Source organism: Sinocyclocheilus anshuiensis, unplaced genomic scaffold (assembly GCF_001515605.1).
Source record: "Sinocyclocheilus anshuiensis isolate Anshui unplaced genomic scaffold, SAMN03320099.WGS_v1.1 scaffold601, whole genome shotgun sequence".
Taxonomy (NCBI): domain Eukaryota; kingdom Metazoa; phylum Chordata; class Actinopteri; order Cypriniformes; family Cyprinidae; genus Sinocyclocheilus; species Sinocyclocheilus anshuiensis.
In genome coordinates, this window is record NW_015536496.1 from 536,332 (window position 1) to 558,910 (window position 22,579).

Here is a 22,579-nt window from a genome sequence, read left to right on the forward strand (position 1 = left end):
ATTATGTATATATATATATATATATATATACATATACATACCTCCCTTTTGTCTGTTTTTATTAATTAGATTGACTGATTGATTTAGCTGTGATTTATTTATTTATAAACTATTTTTATGATATATACAGGACAGGAGAACAGTGTACCTGCAATTTTACTTACCTATGCTTGTGCATTTTAATTCTGTCTAGCTTGTACTTATTTGAACAATGCTTGAAACTTGGTATGACGAGCACTTCCAGTGTCTGTTTGCCTCTTTAAGAAGAATCGCTTGATGTATTCCCAATTGTAAGTCACATTGGATATAAGCATCTGCTACATGAATAAATGTAAATGTAAATGTAGTCATTGGATGCTTTCAAAGAACAGCAGCGATGTTCTGCTAAACATCTGCTTTTGTTTTCCACAGAAGAAATGCAGTCATGCAGGAAAGTCATGAGTGTGAGTAAATGATTTTTGGGTGAATTATTCTTTGAAGCGTGTGCGTTCAGAGTTACACAATTTTACAGATGACTTCCTGTAGGTGGCACTAGAGGATAAACACAGAATCTGTCAAACTGACCTTACAGTAAACTTTGTTGCATTCAAACAGGAAGTACAGCTTGAATGACTTAAATGGGGCATATCGTGGAAAACAGATCCTAGATCCTTAAAAATAAGTGTTGTATGTAGTATAAAAGATCCTGGATTTTACAAAACATCACCATCACTGAAATAAGTCACACCTACCTAAGATGGCCACCACTACATCGCCACGTAAGATCTCGATGGAGCCGCGGGAGATGAAGTAGATCGCGGTCAGGACGTCTCCGGCGTGCACCAGCGTGTCTCCCGGCGGGGCGTGTGTGGTCTTGAACTTCATGGCCAACGCCCGCAGACACCCTTTACTGGAGCCCTTGAACGCTTTACAGTTCTGCAGGAGAGTCCGGTTCAGATGCAGACAGATATCGGCCTGCAGACACTCTGGGAACCCCTTCAGCACCTGAAAGAGCAGAAAAAACAACTATTAAAAGCTCAAAAGCATTATCTATCTATCTATCTATCTATCTATCTATCTATCTATCTATCTATCTATCTATCTGTCTGTCTGTCTTATGTAAAAGTTATACACCATTCAGAAGTTTGGAGTAGATAAGATTTTTTAATGATTTTGAAAGACGTCTCTTCTGCCAAGGCTGCATTTATTTGATCAAAAATACAGTAAAAATTTTGAAATATTATTACAATTTAAAATAGCTGTTTTCTATGTGAATATCTGTTAAACTGTAATTTATTTCTGTGATCAAAGCTGTATTTTCAGCATCATTACTCCAGTCTTCAGTGTCACATGATCTTCAGAAATCATGCTAATATGCTGATTTGCTGCTCAAGAAACATTTCTGATTATTATCCGTGTTGAAAACAGCTGTGCTGGAAACCGAGATACATTTTATTTTTCAGGATACTTTGATGATTAGAAAGTTCAAAAGAACAGCATTTATGCCATTTGCGAAGCCTCATGGGATCTGCAGTCTCATAAAACATATGAAGTACACAAAATCTTACTTTTTTGTAGTACTTTGTTGTCTTTAAATCAACATTTTAATGTAGTGATTCATTTCAGAGCTGAGTGGTTCAGTAAATAATTTTTTGAAAAATTATGGTCCACATCATTTCACTCAGCAGCACAGCAATCGTAACGGCTCTGACTGTCCAATCAGAACGCTCCACTGCTCCTTAATGAGAGGAGCTGACGGCTGGAGGTGGACGCTCATTTGTTTTCTTTACTTCAATGCCTAATCTCGTTAAACTCTGCATTTGGGGCTGGTAATAGTAGAGGATGTGCTGGTGAGGACAGTTGCTAAATGAACTCATTATTTATAATACACACATGTAATCCAGCTCACAGATCACTTTAAAGGTGATGCATGTGAGTTTGTTAGCGTTAAAATAATAGTTCACCCAAAAATGAAAATGTGCTGGAAATGTGCTCACCCTCAGGCCATCAAAGATTAGGATGAGTTTGTTTCTTCATCAGATTTGGAGAAATGTAGCATTGGTTTTTAACTAAAATATGAGTCCGTAATCCATAATAACGCTTCCTACATTGAAAAATTGCATCTCCTGTTGTCTCTCACATCAAAATCCAGCCACATATTTGTTTAGAGCTGTTTAAACGCTGCTTGATCTGTGCAGGTTTCTCTCCTGATTCACACCAGAACACTTTTTCACTGGAGGATGTGTTATTATGGATTATGGACTCTATGGTATTTTAGTTAAAAACGTCTTAATGCTGGATTTGTCTCAGCTTTTGTCTTCTCCAGATGTTAACCAAACCTGATGAAGAAACAAACTCATCTACATCTGGGATAGCCTGAGGGTGAGCACATTTCCAGCACATTTTCATTTTTGGTTGATGTAAGGCAGCAGGTGGACTCACGGCGTTCATGTCGATGCCGTTGGTGTAGGACCAGGCGTGCTGGAAATATTCCTCCAGTCTCTGGCGAAGCGGGTTGGGAATCTGATGGAAGCGGATGAACTCTCTCACCCGCAGCATCTGAGTGTGATAACGAGCCGTTCCGGAGTACAGCCGCTGGATGATGGCTGACACGTTCCCGAAGATACTGGCGTACATGAGTGCTGAACAGGAACAGGAAGGACAAGGTTAAAATAGCATCATGATGAAGCACCTACACAGGTACATGCTTCACACTTTACTGTGTGACATCGGCTTAGATCAGTGCCTGTTTCCTCGCTGGCGGACAAGACTATTATGCTGTTAACGAGCACTTTTCTGTGCTGTTATAAACATCTCAGAGCATAAAAGAAATGAGCTTAGACCTACAATGTAAAAATTAGTTTTCCAAGTTGTCAATATAAAGATTATTGGAGTATGTTTTACAAGAAAATAGTATTTCAGTACTTGAACATTTCTTACTTGCTGTTTCTTTGTAATTAATTGTCAAACTTGTTTCTACACCAAATAGTGTCTTTTCCGTGTGTACAGATCTCAAGAGCTTCAGTGAAAGTGTTTCAGTATGACCCTAAATGACAGATTTCTCCCTGTATTCATCATTATACGGCCTCTATAAAAGCTTCTGGATTCATAGATTTCATCCGTTCCGCTGTTTTACGCTCGTGTTACTGCGGTGGCCACTGACTGATCTCAGTGCAGGTGGGCAGGGCTATGAATCACGCTACAAAAGCAGCAAAAATAGCAACAAAGAGAGAGCTGGTGAAGCTGAAATGCTAGAGCACGGCGCTACAGTGAGTTTGATTCTCATGAACCCGATACAGACTAAACGAATACATGTAGAAGTAGTGGGACACAGAATTTCTCCTCCTTTTTCTGTTTGTTCTAGCAGGAATGATATATCGTAATGTCAAAAAACCTGAAAAATCAAGCCTTTAGGTCCATTTTACTATCATTATTTACACTGTGACATTATTTTCATGGTAATTAAAAATATTATTTTATTAATGATAAAATATAATAAAAAATCAAAAAAATCAAAAAAATAAATAAAAATTAATTATTATTTTCCTACCCGGCTCTCATTAACGCAAGGCAAAACGAATCGTAGTCTCATTACTTTTAAATGCCTATAAATAAATAAATGAATGAATGAACAATGCAATATTATTTAAACTGTATAGTGGTTAAACTGCTTTTAATTTATGGCTTTAACAAAGAAAAACATTGCATTACACTTTAACTTGCAATTTCTGTAAAAGCAAAATACAGAAATTAGAATTTGTCATGAAAATAATTGTACAAAATAATTACAAAATTAAAAAATAAAATAAAATAATAAAATAAAATAAAAAGCAAAATACAGAAATTAGAATTTGTCATGAAAATAATTTTACAAAATAATTACAAAATTAAAAAATAAAATAAAATAAAATAAAATACTTGATGTTGGAATGAAATATCACCTGGACCTGATTTTTTGAGATTCATTCTACACACTCACGAATGAAATAAAGCTATTATATGCAGTAAAACACAGAAGAAATATGATTGAGCAAATGAGGCTTTTTGCAGTCCTTCAGCTGTTAAATGTTGAATATTGAGCGTTTGATCTCTACAGTCTGCTGACTTCAGCTGTTGAATGTAATGAACAATCTTGTATCAGATCGAAGAAGTCGTGTTGATTTTCTCCTTTCGCCCTCTTCCGAAATGTAATTCTGCAGCGCCGATGATAAATGCTTCTACCGGCTATAAAAACGGAAATTACTTCACGGTTATTGAGGTCTAATATATGTGCGGCAGTGATATTAACGTGCCAATTCATCATTAATTGCTGCGATCAGGACCTACAAAAATGAGCTATCAGGATGATTTGTTCAGCAAAAACTAAAAAGGAGGATGTTTCATCAGCATGTTGATCATAAAGTGCACAATAAAAAAAAAAAACTCTTTAGAGAACAAACACATGCATCTCAAATGAAGATTTCATCTGAACTACAAGACATTCAGGATGAAGATCAACACTCAGACGTGCTTTAATGGGTCAGTTATGCTTACTTTGTTTTCTCTGGATCTATTTAGTTAATTAAAAATACACAAAATGCAATTTATACACACAATGACGTCCGTACATCTCTTTTATGATGAATGTTTTCAATGTCTAGAACAAAGTTCATTGTCATCAGATCATAACAGAGAAAAAAAGGCTAATTTATTATATTATTGTTTTAGTATTATAGTTTCAATTTTAAAGTTTTAGTCATTTTTATATTATTAATATTATTATTTTTTTTTTTATATGTGTATGTTATTAAGTATATTTATGTTTTGGTTTTTAGTATTTTATTACATTAATTTAAACTAATTGAAAATGAGAAATGTTGCCTGAAAATTTAATATTTGAAATAATTAACTTTTTAATAATTAACATTTATTTTATTATTTATTTATTATTATTATTATTATTATTATTTAAAGGATTTAGTTTTTAATAACACACACTCATATACTGTATATATATATATATATATATATATATAAACCAAAAAAGAAGGAAGTAATTTTGTTTAAAATTCTTTAAAAAATAAGTTAATTATGTCAGTATTCAAATATTTATAACAAACTTTCACTATATATATTGGAATGATAATAAAGAAAATTAAAATATGTTATACAAAATCTTAGCCATTTTTTTCAAAGTCATTAGAAACAAACATTAATACAAATATTATATTTCTACACATTTTTAAACTGGATTTTTAAAAACTGTACCATCATCTTGGACCTCCTAACTTACGGCTGACTCTTAAATAGTGAAACATACTCACATCCAATCAGCATGACGCAGATGGAGAAGATCTTCTCGGAGTTGGTGTTGGGCGACACGTTCCAGAAGCCCACACTGGTCAGGCTGCTGAAGGTGAAGTATAAAGCAGTCACGTATTTGTCCTTGATGCTGGGTCCCGATCCCCTGATGCTGCTGTTGTGTGGTTTGCCCAGATCCACGCCGAGCGCATGCAGCCAGCCGATGGAGCGGTTCTGCTCCACGTTCCCGATGGCGAACCAGATACAGGCCAGCCAATGAGCGATCAGAGCGAACGTGCACATCAGCAGAAAGAGGACGGCCGCGCCATACTCAGAGTAACGGTCCAGTTTACGTGCCACTCGCACCAGACGCAGAAGACGCGCCGTCTTGAGCAGCCCGATCAGGGTAATGAAAAATACACAAAATGCAATTTATACACACAATGACGTCCGTACATCTCTTTTATGATGAATGTTTTCAATGTCTAGAACAAAGTTCATTGTCATCAGATCATAACAGAGAAAAAAAGGCTAATTTATTATATTATTGTTTTAGTATTATAGTTTCAATTTTAAAGTTTTAGTCATTTTTATATTATTAATATTATTATTTTTTTTTTTATATGTGTATGTTATTAAGTATATTTATGTTTTGGTTTTTAGTATTTTATTACATTAATTTAAACTAATTGAAAATGAGAAATGTTGCCTGAAAATTTAATATTTGAAATAATTAACTTTTTAATAATTAACATTTATTTTATTATTTATTTATTATTATTATTATTATTATTATTTAAAGGATTTAGTTTTTAATAACACACACTCATATACTGTATATATATATATATATATATATATATAAACCAAAAAAGAAGGAAGTAATTTTGTTTAAAATTCTTTAAAAAATAAGTTAATTATGTCAGTATTCAAATATTTATAACAAACTTTCACTATATATATTGGAATGATAATAAAGAAAATTAAAATATGTTATACAAAATCTTAGCCATTTTTTTCAAAGTCATTAGAAACAAACATTAATACAAATATTATATTTCTACACATTTTTAAACTGGATTTTTAAAAACTGTACCATCATCTTGGACCTCCTAACTTACGGCTGACTCTTAAATAGTGAAACATACTCACATCCAATCAGCATGACGCAGATGGAGAAGATCTTCTCGGAGTTGGTGTTGGGCGACACGTTCCCGAAGCCCACACTGGTCAGGCTGCTGAAGGTGAAGTATAAAGCAGTCACGTATTTGTCCTTGATGCTGGGTCCCGATCCCCTGATGCTGCTGTTGTGTGGTTTCCCCAGATCCACGCCGAGCGCATGCAGCCAGCCGATGGAGCGGTTCTGCTCCACGTTCCCAATGGCGAACCAGATACAGGCCAGCCAATGAGCGATCAGAGCGAACGTGCACATCAGCAGAAAGAGGACGGCCGCGCCGTACTCAGAGTAACGGTCCAGTTTACGTGCCACGCGGACGAGACGTAAAAGACGCGCCGTCTTGAGCAGGCCGATGAGGGTGGTCTGTTGAGTTGGCTAAAATAAAAGAAAATAAAGAAAAAAATAACAGATTTATAACGGGATTTATGCAGGTTTCTTTTTAAAGACCTTTTTAAGACCAAGAAATATCATTTTAAAGGGACAGTTCACCCAAAAATGAAAATTCAGTCATGAATCTTTTTCCATACTATTGAAGTCAATGGCTACCGTCAACTGTTTGGTTACCAACTTTCTTCAAAATATCTTCTTTTTTGTTCAACAGAAGAAAGAAACTCATACAGGTTTAGAACAACTTGCGGATTAAATGACAGGATTATCATTTTTGGGTGAACTGTCCCTTTAAGAAACACAATAATGTCTTGCATTAGCAACACTTTGACGTTTGACAATACAACTTCCAACCGATCTCCATTACTTTTTAATTCATTTGACTTTTAGCTTAGTGCTTGAATATCTCTGTTCCCAACCACTAGAATATGGAAATAACTTTTACTGTACCTTACACTTTCAAAAATGCTGGGTTGTTTCAACCCAACTTTGGGTCAAATATGGACTAACCCAGCTGTTGGGTTAAATTTTTCAATTAAATTTTTAACCCAAAAGTTGGGTTAATCCATATTTGACCCAAAGTTGGGTTGAAACAACCCATATTTTTATGATTACAGTGCAAAAAAAAAAAAGGTTCTTCTTCAGTATTTTGTCTTGTTTTCCAATGCAAATGTCTAAAGATTCTTAAATCAAGATACATTTAACTTAAGAAGCAAAATTATATAAGTCTTGTTTTATGTGAAATTTATCAAAATGAAGTGAGTTACGAATAAAAAAAGAACAAATATCTGCCAATGAGGTCAGAAAAATCAATTTAATTCAAAGGGAAATAAGTTTTTATTCTCCACTAACAAATGTTTGTTCTTGTTTTAAGCATAAACTTATTTCATTCTGTTCTGTTTCTCAGAAAACAAGACTTCATATGTTCATTGTGCATCTCAAGTAAATGCATTTAAGGATGTTAAATCAAGAAAAAATTTAAAATATTCATTTTTAGCAATGTATGCAACATTTAATGCCATGACTTCATGAATTTAAGACTTTCTGCTCTGATTTGAGACCTTAATTTGTGGAAACATGAATTAAAACTTTTTAAGACCTGCAGAAAACATACTGTATATTACATTTATTCATTTAGCAGACACTTTTATTCTAAGTGTGAAATGAGGATATAAAAGATGTGCGAGGCAAGCAATTTATCATAAGACCTGACAGCACATGCAGTAGAAAATGGCAAGTTTGAAGTGTAAAAGATAAATGAGTACACAAGAGCTGGAGCACAGATTTACCTCTGTACTCATCTCCTCCCCGGTGCGGTCTATGAGCAGGTCGAAGGGAATGGCAGCCACCATGTCGATGAGGAACCAGCCTTTGAAGTAATGCACGGCGATGCGCAGCGGGTGGCTGACCACCTCGTCGTTGGCGTTGACGTAGGTGGTGCGGAAGTTGATGATGATGTCGATGATGAACATGATGTCCACCATGAGGTCCACCACGTTGAGCGGGCTGCAGGAGTAGCTGCAGTTCTGCCCGGAGCTGTCCTCGTCTCCGTTGAGCAGGAAGGCGGCGGAGTACGGCGTGAGGATGGCCGTGTAGATCACCAGCAGCAGGATCAGCCAGTCCCACACCGCCTTGAACGGGCTGTAGTGCAGCACTGTCCACTTGTGGATGCGCGGCGTCTGGAGCGGAAAGTGTTTCCAAGCCGCTCGTGTTTGAAAACCGTTCACTGGATCGGCATCGGCACACAGAAGAACGTCGACGACAGTGAAGAAATTCAGGAAGAAATATATGCAATAAATGTTTTTTTTTTTCCACAAGCCACTAGCATTTGATATTGCTTTGCCATAGTCAGCATTTTCTCATGATCTAAAAATGAATGAAAACACAACAAATTATTGTGGAGGGGAAAAAAAAAAATCAAAACACAACGAGGAACTAAAAGGTTCTTGGCTGATTCTGGCCACATAAATAAATGTGCAATAATATATTCAACATATTACAAAAAATTGACATATTATACAAATAAATATACATATAATCATTAAAAATGACAAAAAATTGCATTACATAAAATAACAAAATTCTAATATTATATATATATATATATATATATATATATATTATTTCAGCTAGCTGCCAAGGAAACATTTCTTATTTTCATATAGAAATTAATGTAATAAATTGTTGGAATACAGTACAATCTTGAAATGGTTTACTTATGATTCAGATTTCAGATTTAAAATGTGGTCAAATAAGGGAATGACTTCTTTTTGCACCATCATTGAGAAAGGTGACATTTTAAGCTTTCAGTTATTAAAGAAAAAGTTTTTTTCTAGAAAATCAAGATTTTTTACAGATACCTTCAGGTTCGACATTATTATGGTCAAAAATCAAAAGGAAAACTAGAAGATTATCTGAACCCATTGATAGACTTACTTAAGAAGGCACACGCATCAGGTATTAAATATAAGATAGTTAAGTCTCAGATATACAAGTGTTTGAAAAATATGAAAACACACTCCACAACTTTATCAAAGAGAAATGGATGACAGAGAGTGAAACGATCTTTACTGATGAAGAGTGGTCAACTATACGGAAATGAGCTAGCTCATTAAATTGGAAGGAATATTGTTGGAAAAATATAGAAACAGATATAGAAACAGTACATAATAAATACCTGATGGCTGTGCTTTTGGCAGCCAGTAAGAAAGCAATCACACGTAAATGGTTAAAACAAGAGAGACCTACTTTAGATAATTCGATAGATGTGACCACAGAGATTTACATGATGGAAAAGATCACTTTTTTTGTTAATTTAAAGAAGGATGTGTTTCTGGGAAAATGGAGGAAATGGGTTGAATATGTATCAGAAAGAAGGTCTTGATTTTTGAAAAAAAAAAGTGCCAGTACCGGCAACATGTCAGAAGTGCCAGTACGCTAAAGAGTAAAATATTGAAGTGCCGGTACTGCGCCCACTTCAAGCACTGTATAGATGGATATATGTATATAATTTATGCTTATGTGTGTGTACATATACATACTCTGTTTAATGTCTACATATAAAATGAAAGTCATTTGAGTTCATTCTGGATGGAACTGAATTAGGACACATGTTATAACCCTGGATGAATATAGTTACCCTTTTTGTGTTTTTTTTAAATTTTACTTTAATTGTTGTACTTTGATACAATTTAACCAATTTTGAGTATAATTTATATTTAAAACACATTAGGTAGTTATACATGTCTATATTCTAAAGACAGTTGGATGCATGGATGCATTGAGCATTGTTTGTAACTTGAAATATGCTATATGATTGTACTCGAATGAATGTTCAGAATAAACATAAAATGGAAAAAAATAAGAAATTAATGTAATAAAATAACTAAAGCTAAAACAAAAACTGCATAGACATATTTAAAAAATATATGAATAATAATATAAAATGGCAAACACACAACTAAAATACTAAACTTTAAAATAAAAAAAATAAAAATAAAAACTAACTCAAAATATTAATAAAAACTATAGTACTATATTAGTGATACTAAAACAATAATATTATAAACACACACACACACACACTCACTCACTCACTCACACACACACTTAAATAATAATATAAAAAATTACAACAACACAATAAATTTACTAAAACTTTAACATTAAAATAAAAACAGAAAATGTAAAAACTAACTCAAAATGTTAATAAAAACTATAATAGCATCTCAATGATACTAAAATAATAACACAACAAATAATAAAACACACACAACGTATTACAAGGATTATAAGATTTTAATGCACACAGTGGATGTAATATTGTAGTAATATTGTGAAATATTATTAGGAAATTGAGCAGTAGCACACTAGTGAGGGAGGGTGAATTGACACAAGTGCACTGTGTTGGTGTGCTAGAGGAGCTGACCTCTCCTGACGGGTTTATATAAAGCGCTTGTGCTGCTGTCGGTGAAACTCACCGACGGATGTTTCTCTGCCGTCTGCGTGAGTCCAACACTTTATGTTTCGATGCACAAATGAACACGGCTGTGTGTTTACGGTTAAGTAAAGCTTAATTTGAGTAAATGTAATTTGAGACGGAAGCTCATGTTCTGAAAGTATTCTCTCTGTCAAAGACGCTCAGCTGTTTTACTGCTATATGAATTATTGCACACACAGACAACCAGACCATTCATATGCTTGTTATGCAAAATGACATGATATATACAAGAATGTTTCTTAATAATTCACACTGACAAGAAAGAGACTGATTTAAACAAATAATCAGAAAGTAGCGCAAGATCTCATCAGTCAGTGTCAGATTTATGAGCGTACAGTAATTTCTGACATGTTCATGTCATATCTCATCTGCTGAACCCAGTGTTTTTTCAGTAAGAAGTTTTCCCTCCACAATTTTCTTTACTTAAAATAAAAACACAAAAATGAACTACAACTTCTGCTAAACGGCCAATGTTTTTGGCATTCGAATCACCAATACATTGTATATTATATTATATTATATTGCTATATGTACTATTTATATAGCTTTTTTTTATTAGATTTTTTTTGATATTTTCTGTTTTCATACTAATTTTAGATTAGTAATTTTTTTTGTCATTTTTTCTTTTTTTTCTCTTTTATATAGTTTTGGTTTTAGTTAACTATAATAAACTATTACAAATCTTTTTAATAGTTAAAAAAACAATTCTACATGCAGATGATATTCTGTCATTTTGAAAAATGTATTTGAGTATTTATGCATACAGCAATGCACAGCATACATAGTAATAGTATGCACATGAGTAGGTTACGCGCTGGTCCAATCATATCTGTTCATCTGCGTGTGGCCTGTCCGTGCGTCTCAGCTTCCCTCAGATCTCCTCATTACTCTCCAGCTGAGGTTCATGTGTCGTCTCAGAATACGCTTCATGTCTGCTGATGGTTTGAGCAGCGGAGCTCCATGTCGCCCTCGTCTCAGATGGTTCTGCTCGGGTGAGCCGCTCTCACAAACGCAGGGCATTGTGGGGGTCAGCAGGTGTTCTGCGCGCACAGACCGCGGGCAAGAGCAGGTGGCGCTCTGACACACCACGATCACACAGCATTTACAGCAGCACACTGCTGCGGGAGTCATCATGGGAAATGTCCTCCAGCTGTCTGTCTTTACTAGTACATGTCAGCTGCGGTGACGGCCGAAAAGAGCAGAAACGCTCGGAACGCATGACTAACGCTAGTGCTTCCACCAGCTCTAACAGACCGTCTGTGGGCGAATTATAACTCGATCTGGATGATTTCTGGAGTCGCCGTGATACTCAGGTGTTGTGGATGGTTTTAGTATGTTGCTAAGCAGTTGCTCAGCTGTTGTGGGTGGTTGCTAGGGGGGTTGCTATGCAGTTGCTCAGGTGTTGTCGGAGGTTTTAGTATGTTGCTAAGCAGTTGCTCAGGTGTTGTGGGTGGTTGCTAGGGGGGTTGCTATGCAGCTGCTCAGGTGTTGTCGGAGGTTTTAGTATGTTGCTAAGCAGTTGCTCAGGTGTTGTGGGTGGTTGCTAGGGGGGTTGCTATGCAGCTGCTCAGGTGTTGTCGGAGGTTTTAGTATGTTGCTAAGCAGTTGCTCGGGTGTTGTGGGTGGTTGCTAGGGGGTTGCTATGCAGTTGCTCTGGTGTTGTGGGTGGTTTTAGTATGTTGCTAAGCAGTTGCTCGGGTGTTGTGGGTGGTTGCTAGGGGGTTGCTATGCAGTTGCTCTGGTGTTGTGGGTGGTTTTAGTATGTTGCTAAGCAGTTGCTCGGGTGTTGTGGGTGGTTGCTAGGGGGTTGCTATGCAGTTGCTCTGGTGTTGTGGGTGGTTTTAGTATGTTGCTAAGCAGTTGCTCGGGTGTTGTGGGTGGTTGCTAGGGGGTTGCTATGCAGTTGCTCTGGTGTTGTGGGTGGTTTTAGTATGTTGCTAAGCAGTTGCTCGGGTGTTGTGGGTGGTTGCTAGGGGGTTGCTATGCAGTTGCTCTGGTGTTGTGGGTGGTTGAGGGGGGTTGCTATACAGTTGCTCAGGTGTTGTGGGTGGTTGCTAAGGGTTGCTAACAGTAACACAACAGATCGCTAAAATTTCAAAGTACCGTTTCTATCACTTTTACATGGAAACCCATTTCCACCACAAAACAATCATGCTAAATAATGAATAAATCAAAATGATTTAAAAAGCCAAAATGAAGACATAAAAATAAATTATGAGATAAAAACAATTAGATTTTTTGTCATAATTTCGACTTTTATCTCATAATGACTTAGTTTGTCACAATTTCAACATTTTGTCATAATTATGACTGTATCTCATAACTGTCTTTTTATCTCATAATTATGACTTAGTATGTCATAATTTTAACCTTTTCCTCACATAATTATTACTATTTGTTATAATTTTACCTTATCTCATAATTGACTTTTTATCATAAATTTGACTTTCTCATAACTGACTTCTCATAATTATGACTTAGTATGTCAATTTTGACCTTTTGCTCACATAATTATGACTACTTGTCATAATTTAGACTTTTTATCTCATATTTATGACTTAGTATATCATAATTTTGACATTTTGCTCACATAATTATGAAATTTATATAATAATAAGATTTTATATCTCATAATTGTGACTTAGTATATCATAAGTTTGACATTGTCTTACATAATAATGACTGTCATAATTATGACTTTTTATCTCATAATTCTGATTTAGTATGTCATCATTACGATTTTTTATCTCATAATGACTTTTTCATATAACAATTCAGCTTATTATTTAAATTCCCACTTTTTATCTCATAGTTCACTTTTTTTTTGTTTTTCGACTTAGTATGCCATAATTATGACTATTTATCTCATAAATATGACTTAGTATGTTGTATTTTTCACTCTTTATTAAGATTTACCAAAGCATAATGTTTTTCTTCTGTGGTGAAAATAGGCTGCCGTTCGGTTATGCCAGTGTTTATGCCGCATTAAATCTCCTCCGACACGGCAAAAGAAATCATGTTTTACCAAAGGTGTGAATTTGATGTGATAAAGATCACCAAAGTTGTTCCATCCTTGTGAGCAGCACGTAAAAACAAACACACAGACTGACCAGTGTGGTCTGATTCACAAAACAAATGACTCGTTTGAACTGATTCTTTTAATGAATCGTTCATCAACACTTCACACACTTGTTAGTCTGATTGACACTTGTTTCAGTCAACAGATTTTTCTCATTCTCACCAGGACAGCAGCTGATGATGTAATGTGTGTTTTATTTGCTCTTTGACATATTTCTCTGCTGGAGAGCTGATGAGCTGGAGGCTGTTTGACCTCAGGACTCAAATCTTCCTGACGCCGACTCCTTCAGTACAATCCATCAGCATGTTTTATAGTAGCCCAGTGTCATGGCTGTCTTCTACCTATTCTCTGTGACTAACGTCCTGCACATTAAACTGGAATAAAATATTTCTATGAGAAACTATGAGAAATTATTTAAAAGGGGACAAAATAAACTATTCATCTAATTTCTCAGTTTCGCACAACTGATCATCACATTAGATCATTACATTTGTGTGTAAAGAAACCCAGGCAGACCGTCATAAATCAAGGCACAAATAACTATTTATACATCCCCATTTAGCATTTTTAAATAATTGTATTCTTTTTTTGCCTTTTATCTTCATTTTAATGCATGTTTATTTCATTTTATTTAATTTCCTAAATTTTCATTTCTTTTTTATTTTAATTGTATTGTTTGTATCTTTATTTTTTAGTTTAATTAGTTCTAATTTTCATTTTAATTAATGTAATTCTTTATTTTTATGTCATATTTATTTTTATGTAATTTTTATGCCTACTATTTTTTGTGTAAAACATTTTGGATTACCATTGTGTATGAAATAAGCTATATAAACAACCTTGCCTTGCCAAAATATAGTAATTTTACTAAAATTAATTGACATTTCAGAAAACAATATTGCATATCAGAAACATATTATATCATCCTTTTAATATATCCCTTTATTTCATTTTAATTATTTTTATGTTTTTTTTATTTCAGTTATATTGTGTGTATCCTATTTTTTAATCAAACTAATTTTAAAAATTTTAATTAAATTAATTCTTTATTTGTGTGCCATGTGTATGTTTTTATGCCTACAGTTTTAATCTTTTTTTGTAAATAAATGTAAACATTTTAAGTAATCGTGTATAAAACATGCTATATAAACAAAATAAAACTGACATTTTAGAAACAATATTACATATCATAAACATTATATAATCATCCTTTTAATTTATCCCTTCATTTCATTTTCCATTTATATGTTTTCAAATTTAGTTTTATTGTTTGTATCTTTATTTTTTTAATCAAAATGAATTTAGAAATTTTGAATACAATTTTTTGTACTAATACTGCATATCAGATACGTATATGTGACCCTGCAGCACAAAAGCAGTCTTAAGTCGCTGGGGTATATTTGTAGCAATAGCCAACAATACATTGTATGGGTCAAAATTATACATTTTTCTTTTATGCCAGAAATCATTAGGATATTAAGTAAAGATCATGTTCCATGAAGATATTTTGTTAATTTCCTACCATAAATATATCAAAACTTAATTTTTGATTAGTAATATGCATTGCTAAGAACTTCATTTGGACAACTTTAAAGGTGATTTTCTCAATATTTAGATTTTTTTGCACCCTCAGATTCCAGATTTTCAAATAGTTGTATCTCAGCCAAATATTGTCCGATCCTAACAAACCATACATCAATGGAAAGCTTATCTATGCAGCTTTCAGATGATGTATACATCTCAATTTCACAAAATTGACCCTTATGACTAGTTTTGTGGCCCAGGGTCACATATGTATTTTCTACTGCAATGAAAACTGCTCCAAAACAAGGTTGATCATGTTGTTGCTGTTTTAAGTAAAGCTGTATTTAAAGTGTGTGTGCAGACATCAGCTGGCATCACGCCTGAGCTCTTCTGCAGAAATCATCTGCTCTCTTGACCTTGAACGGCCTGATCTCAGTGCAGCCGTCATTCAGCACCTATTAGAGCTCGTCCCCAGCGCGTCAAGACCCTCCTCGGGGACATCGCGCCTTATTTTTAGAAACCTCTGCCACTAAAAAAAGTTTTCAAATCTCCCCGGTGAAGCGTGAAGCAAAACCATGTCCAAAGCCCAAAGACCTGTTTATTCCCACATTCACTGGAGACGAACAGTGGAGGTTTTTGCATGATTCTAGGCTCATTTTAACATAAATGCTCTCGAGGGACAAAATCATGATGGATGTGATGCTGAGAAATAGAGAGATAAATTCAGCCGTCCATCGGCATCACTGATGAATATGAAGACTAGAAATATCCATTTCTCTTCATCTATGAAAAACAGCTCCGAGTAGAAAATGACTCTCAATGTATTTTTTGCTTTAAATAAACAATATGAAGCTCTGGTTCAGATGTAAAACAAATGAAAACTGTTTCACTGAGAGATTCCTGGCTTTAAATTGCACTGCCAAATTCACATGAAATATGGAATGAAATCTCATTGCTTTCTCCATCCGAGGTGCTAAAATGAGTCACAGAGAACAAAGTACGAACAAAAGAGCCGTGTCTCCGTCGCTCGGTGAAGAGTTCAACAACATGTCAGCAAGAGTTTCCTTCATCTTCATCTAAACTCATTCACATCTCCATTAGTCATTTCATCTGATGCAATATAGAGCTCAACATGAGCTCATATCTCTCCACCGACTCATCATACATCACACACCTGTGAGAATAAACTTTCTCAAACTGTTTGTGGTCTTTTTTTCAAAGTGTCAAGCTGCAAAAAGGAGATTTACAGCATTACAGAAACCTTTTTCAATGGAAAACAACAAGCATGATTTGAGTTTGGTGAGTAAATACTGACATGTACTCTTATTTTTGAGTGTATTGCTCCTTTAAGTGTCATTTCAATCTAATAAAAAGACTAAACTTTTAATGCTGACACCCAAACATATATCAAAGCTGTTCATAAACGTCCACTGCATTTTAATTTCTAACTAAACAAGGCGCTGACAGCATTTAACGAAGGTTTATGAGAGTGAGATTTCCCTCTGGATGTGTCGTGTGTTAATTATATCTACTGAAGGTCTATTCTGTCCATCAGCTTTTTGAGCCACTTTCATTTCACATGTTCTGATTGATTTGGCAAAGATCCATGAAGATGTTCAAAACTGGACCGAAGGAGTCAGAACACGTTATTTGATCATGAACAAATCATCTGAATGAATCATTTGAATGATTCTTCAGGAGACGAATCATTTGAATGATTTGAAAGACGACGGTAGATCAATCCTTCTTTTCTCAGTGAGAAAAAACACGAGCAGAATGAATTTGTCGTCAAAAACAAGATTTGATAAATTAGTAAAATATAATATTATCTAAATTGTTAAACTGAACTGAAAATGACTATTTACACACAATCTTTTAATAAGACATAAATGCAATAAATAAAGAAATACATTTAATTATTTATATTATATTTATATTACATAATAATTATATACATAATTTCTTTTATTTTTATTAATATTTGGAATTTGTTTTTATTTTTATAATTTCGGTTTTCTTTTTTAATTTTAGTTGAAATTTTAGTAATTTTTTGGGTTTTCGGTCATATTTATTATTTCTTTTCTTTTCAAAATATATCTATAGATTTAGTTAACTATTATAACCCTGATTCATACATTTAACTACTCGCAATATAACACGACCCTGTTTTCTGAATATTAAAAAAGAAAAAAAAAAACTTTAAAATACATCAACTTCAGCATTAAATATCCATTAAAATATGGTTCTGTCCATTTGACATCCTCTATTTTAATTTCTCAGATGTGTGTGAAAGTACTACAGTAAAATATCCTTCATACTTGAAGTTCCAATCGAATGCAGCTTTCATGCATTTAATTTCACAATTCAAACCTAAAAGAAATCCCGCAGAAACCTTGAGTCAACAGATATTTCACGGGCTGGAAGAAAGCCTGCGGTAATACAGCAGATCAAATATTGAAGAGCCTCAATTTCTATTATAAACAATGACAGAAGCTTTGGATCGGTCTGCCTAACAAGCTCTCAGCTTCTCACTATCTCAGGACCTCTGGGTTTATAGCAAGATAAATAATTCAATCCTAGAGCACTGCGGATAAAATCCAGCAGATTCAAAGCAAAAAGAGTCAAGAGTGAAACTCAAACCACAGAAGCTGAATAATCTATCTGCATCAGAAACGCTCCGCCGCTCGTCCTTTTCTTTTGCATCACCGATGAGTTTCATTTTAAAATGATAAAAGGAAGTCATGCGTTCATCTTTTCCGTCTCTAATTCTCTCTCTCGGCTGCAGCTTTCTTCTCAAATCTTCATCATCACTGTTGCTTCAGGACTTCAGGACGTCTGCGTCCGCTGCTGAAGCTCCTAATGTTTTGATTCTCTGTTGTTCATGTAAACGTCAGAGTCTGAATGAAGTTTCGTTCTCAGGTCTGTTGAGGATTTGAGAGCTTTAAGTTGGGACAGTGAGAGTTGAGCGTTTTAGGGGCTTCTGTAATCTGCTTTGGGAGCCGCTTTTCCATCTGCTGATGAGGAACTTTAATAACGCGCAAAGTTGCAAAGAATCCATGAAACGCTTTTTTTTTTTTTTTTAAAGCCATTGCATTGAGACGTTGGTGTATGACGTCACATGAAGATGGCAATACTCAGGAAAATGTACACAGTTAGATAAACATTCCCTTAAAATAAATGCATCAATCAGTCTAAGCTGATATAGTAATGAAGAGACAGACAACGGTAAACTACATCAGGGATTTTTTTGTCTGCCCGGAACTGCTTCCGTGTTCAACAGTGAGTGCAAGCTACATTAAAGTGATTATTACGTTTTAAATATGGTTATTTTTCTTACAAAAACGCATCGATTCGCTACAGGAGGCCTTTGTTCATCCCCCGGAGCCGTGTGAGACACTTTTTTTATGGATGGGCGCTTTTTATTTCACTTCTTTTAGACTGAAGCAATGCAACACCCGCTGACTGGCATTAAACAGTTTGAAAGATCAAAGACAATTTTTTATATAACTCCGACTGGATTCGTCTGAAAGAAGAAAGTCATATACACCTAGGATGCATTAAGTGTGAGTAATTTATGGGCTAATTTTCATTTTTGGGTGAACTAACCCTTTACACACATATGTTGATTTATTTTTCATTTAATTATATAAAATGTCTTACTGAAAATAAAGAAACATACCAAATTAATTCATTGTGAATGATTTAATGACACAATCATAAATGCAGTCTGTTTGTTTTATTTCCTAAATTATTAAGCATATTTGAACAAATCAGTTGTTAATGATTCAGTGACTCATTTATAAATACAGTCATTTGTTTTGTTCCTAAATGAATCAGTGTTTTTGAACAAATCAGTTGAGTGATCAATTCAACGCCTCACTCATAAAAACAGCCACTTGCTGTGCCGTTGAATGCATTGTTAAATGAATCGGTTCAACGAATGATTCAAATTACTCACTCAATAAGAAGGTCATTTCGCCATCTACTGGTGCAACCATGTAACTGCAGAAAGAGTCAATGAAAAATCCCCACCACTAACACACAAGAGTGACACCAACAGTAAAATGTCACTGTGCTGTAAACTGAACTGAGAGGACAAATACACCATCTCCAGTTCAATCCCACAATCCTCTCTTCCTCAGCTCATCTCATCCAGGGCTTTCCCCTGATTCAGTCAAAGTGCCATCAAGAATTAAGACAGTACTCCGGCGGTTCAGAGATTTTCTTTCAGCTCCTACAATCTCCATATTTCACTAAGAGGATTCAATCGCAGGTATTTAAAGTCTCAGCAGCTGTCCTGAGATCAGTGAGTGCTCATTAACCCTCCATCTCTACTGTAACACTCAACATTCAAACTGAACCCAGATCAGAAGATAAAATTAAAGCATAAATATAATGCCCATGACAGCCATGGTGTTTTATCCTGAATATAATGAACAGAGTACAGAGTTACATTTCTGTTAAGTTTTTTTTATGTTGTCTTACTCTGCTTGTGTCGGTTGCCATTTGGATTTGTAGATGTTGTTGCTCAGAAACTGTTTCAGGAGATTCAGTTCTCAGTTGTGTTCATTTAACAATCAACCTTGTCTCAGATGCATCTTAAAAAACTCCTTAAAAATACATACAACAGTACGTATATGTATAGCATTATAGTTGTAAATAAAACTTGCCATATCTTTGTAATTGTGGAAAAAGTGTACAGCAATTTTTAGTGTTGCAGCTCAAATCATTTGATGAGAAATGTTTGAATTCATATTGAGACCTTTTAATTGCAGTCTTGGCAAATGTGACCACAGTTTGAGATATTTCTGATTATATATATTATATTGATTATCACACACACACACACACACACACACACACACACACACACATAAAATGCTAATAGCTATATATTTATACTCAAGTGAATCATAGTCAAATTCGTAGTCACCCTGGTGTGCTAATAATTTTAAATATGAATGTTTTGGAAACATCTACAGAACATGAAATACTTAACAGATTGAGGCAAGAATTTAAAATCTGGCATTCATCCTCTAAAAACAACAAAAAACTGCAACAAACCAGAGACGTTTACTAAAATATCACACAAAAATGTAGTCAAAGTCGTTCCTCGTTTTTCTCGAACTTGAGTTCTTTCCTCACATTAGCACCAGTTCACATAGACACGGACACACAGGTGTGACCCCTCACCTCGGGCCCCTGAGCGGCCAGGTGGGGCATGTTGTCATCCCAGCGGGTGCAGCTGGTAGTGCCAGTGCCACAGAGCGGCATGAGAGCAGAGCACTGGAGCAGCTCGGTCAACAGTTTGAGCGCCAGCGCTACGACCATGATCCCCGCATCGGGCCGCTGCCGTTATGGGCACCGAGAGAGCACCTCTGGAACTGCACCGCACCAAACCCACGGGCCTTTAACGAAGCGTTCGTGGGCATCAACCCAAAACTCGACCAGCTCTTTCCAAACACTGTGAGCCGGGAAAGCTCCTCCGAGTTTTGCTTTGCCACGTTCCTGGTCGAGTTTCTTCACAAACGTAGGGATGCTGAGCTGCTGCGTGAAGACAAACGCACGCAGATGCACACAGCAGTCGCTTCGCATTAGTGCACGCTGAGAGCAGAAGCTCTATTAGAATCCTACTTCTGTCAGAGAGAGAGGAAGACACGCTCATTCCCGCACTAGCAGACATGCTCTGTTGAAGATAATGGGAGAGGAAGGGAGGGAGTGAGCATGTGCATGAGAGAAGAGCGTAGACCAAAGCTCAGCAACGGGAAGAACACAAAAAACTAATGTGAGATAAGGTGGGCGAAACGAGGAGATGACATCAGATAAATTAGCAATCGAGCGCAAAAACAAGCGTCTCCAAACAGAGCGAGAGAAATGGACTGAAGAGCGCTGGAGCAGAAACAACCAAAGAGCATTTCTCCTTCCTCCCTCTGTTCTCTGTCACACCGCAAACATTACTGGCCAAATCTGTGTTTTTGGTTTTAAAATGTGTTTTTTGAGAATATACCTTGAAGTTACTTTTATTACCCGATCTGCAAAAAGTATGAAACCTCATTATATTTTGATTAATGATGATTAAAACAAGAAAAAAAATCCAAAAAACTTAGCAACCCCCTAACAACCACCCAGCTCATCTTAGCAACCCCCTAGCAACATCCCAGAATCCCAGAACATCTTTGCAACCCCTTAGCAATCACCCTAAACACCATATGGTTTCTGTATTAATATTTATAATTTATTAGCATATATAATGTATACATAAACATTATATAAGCCTCTACATATTATATAAGCATTATTAGATAATGATATATTTACATATATTTCATAATGTATATAACATTAACATTATTGTAGCATTATTGAAGCATATATATAAAACATTTTTTTTAAATAAAAATATTTAAAAAATATATTAAAATATATATCTTATTGGTGACAAGCTAATTATACGGTTATTCTTCAGACCAACTAGTTGGTTTTGTAATCACGTGGTTTTGCTCGTCTCTACACCGAACACATGAAACTGCAGAACTCTACAGACAAATGCTCTATTAATAGCACACGGCTGCAGAGTCGAGCGCTAACAGGACAAATAAACGCTTACGGCAAAGTTATGGCATGTGTGTGTGAGTGTGTCAGCGGCAAACAACACAACGCCTCTCGACCTTTGCTGTTCATGTGTGTGTTTATAGGTATGTTGAGATGATGTTTGTCAGTATGTTCACACACACACACACACACACTAATCTGCAGCATTAAACTCATTACAGCAGATACTTGCATATGCTAATGAGCAATCACAGATCTGCATATGCAAATGAAGACTACAGCACGCCTGCATTGAATCTGCTCACTACAGTTAAAACATCACCGGCCGCTTCCCAAACTCTATGATGATTGGTCATTCATTATGTTGTCATGGTAACAGGCTCTGTAGAAAGGCACTGCATTTAACTTAGTGTTTTACAGTACTACACACACGTTTACCTAGATATGTAAATGAGGACGTATCATAGACTTCCACTACTGTTCAAAAGTTCAGAGTCGGTTTGGGATGCTTTGATGAATAGAAAATTCAAAAGAACAGCATTTATTTGAAATAGAAATCTTTTGTAACATTAATAATTTCTTTACTTTCAATGTTGATAAA

General features: G+C 35.3%; 1 protein-coding gene across 1 annotated transcript in view; it reads right to left on the minus strand.

Moving 5' to 3' along the window:
• Window positions 1-21,021, minus strand: part of LOC107687170 (potassium voltage-gated channel subfamily H member 2-like) — a 25,870-nt gene extending 4,849 nt beyond the window's left edge. The window contains exons 1-7 of the mRNA XM_016484394.1: window positions 20,822-21,021; window positions 20,620-20,721; window positions 11,712-11,898; window positions 8,113-8,502; window positions 6,412-6,811; window positions 2,422-2,621; window positions 732-984 (exon numbers count right to left, since the gene is read on the minus strand). Coding sequence (XP_016339880.1) covers window positions 732-984; window positions 2,422-2,621; window positions 6,412-6,811; window positions 8,113-8,502; window positions 11,712-11,898; window positions 20,620-20,721; window positions 20,822-21,021 — 1,732 coding nt within the window. The remainder of the gene's footprint in view (window positions 1-731; window positions 985-2,421; window positions 2,622-6,411; window positions 6,812-8,112; window positions 8,503-11,711; window positions 11,899-20,619; window positions 20,722-20,821) is intronic.
• Window positions 21,022-22,579: the final 1,558 nt, after the last annotated feature.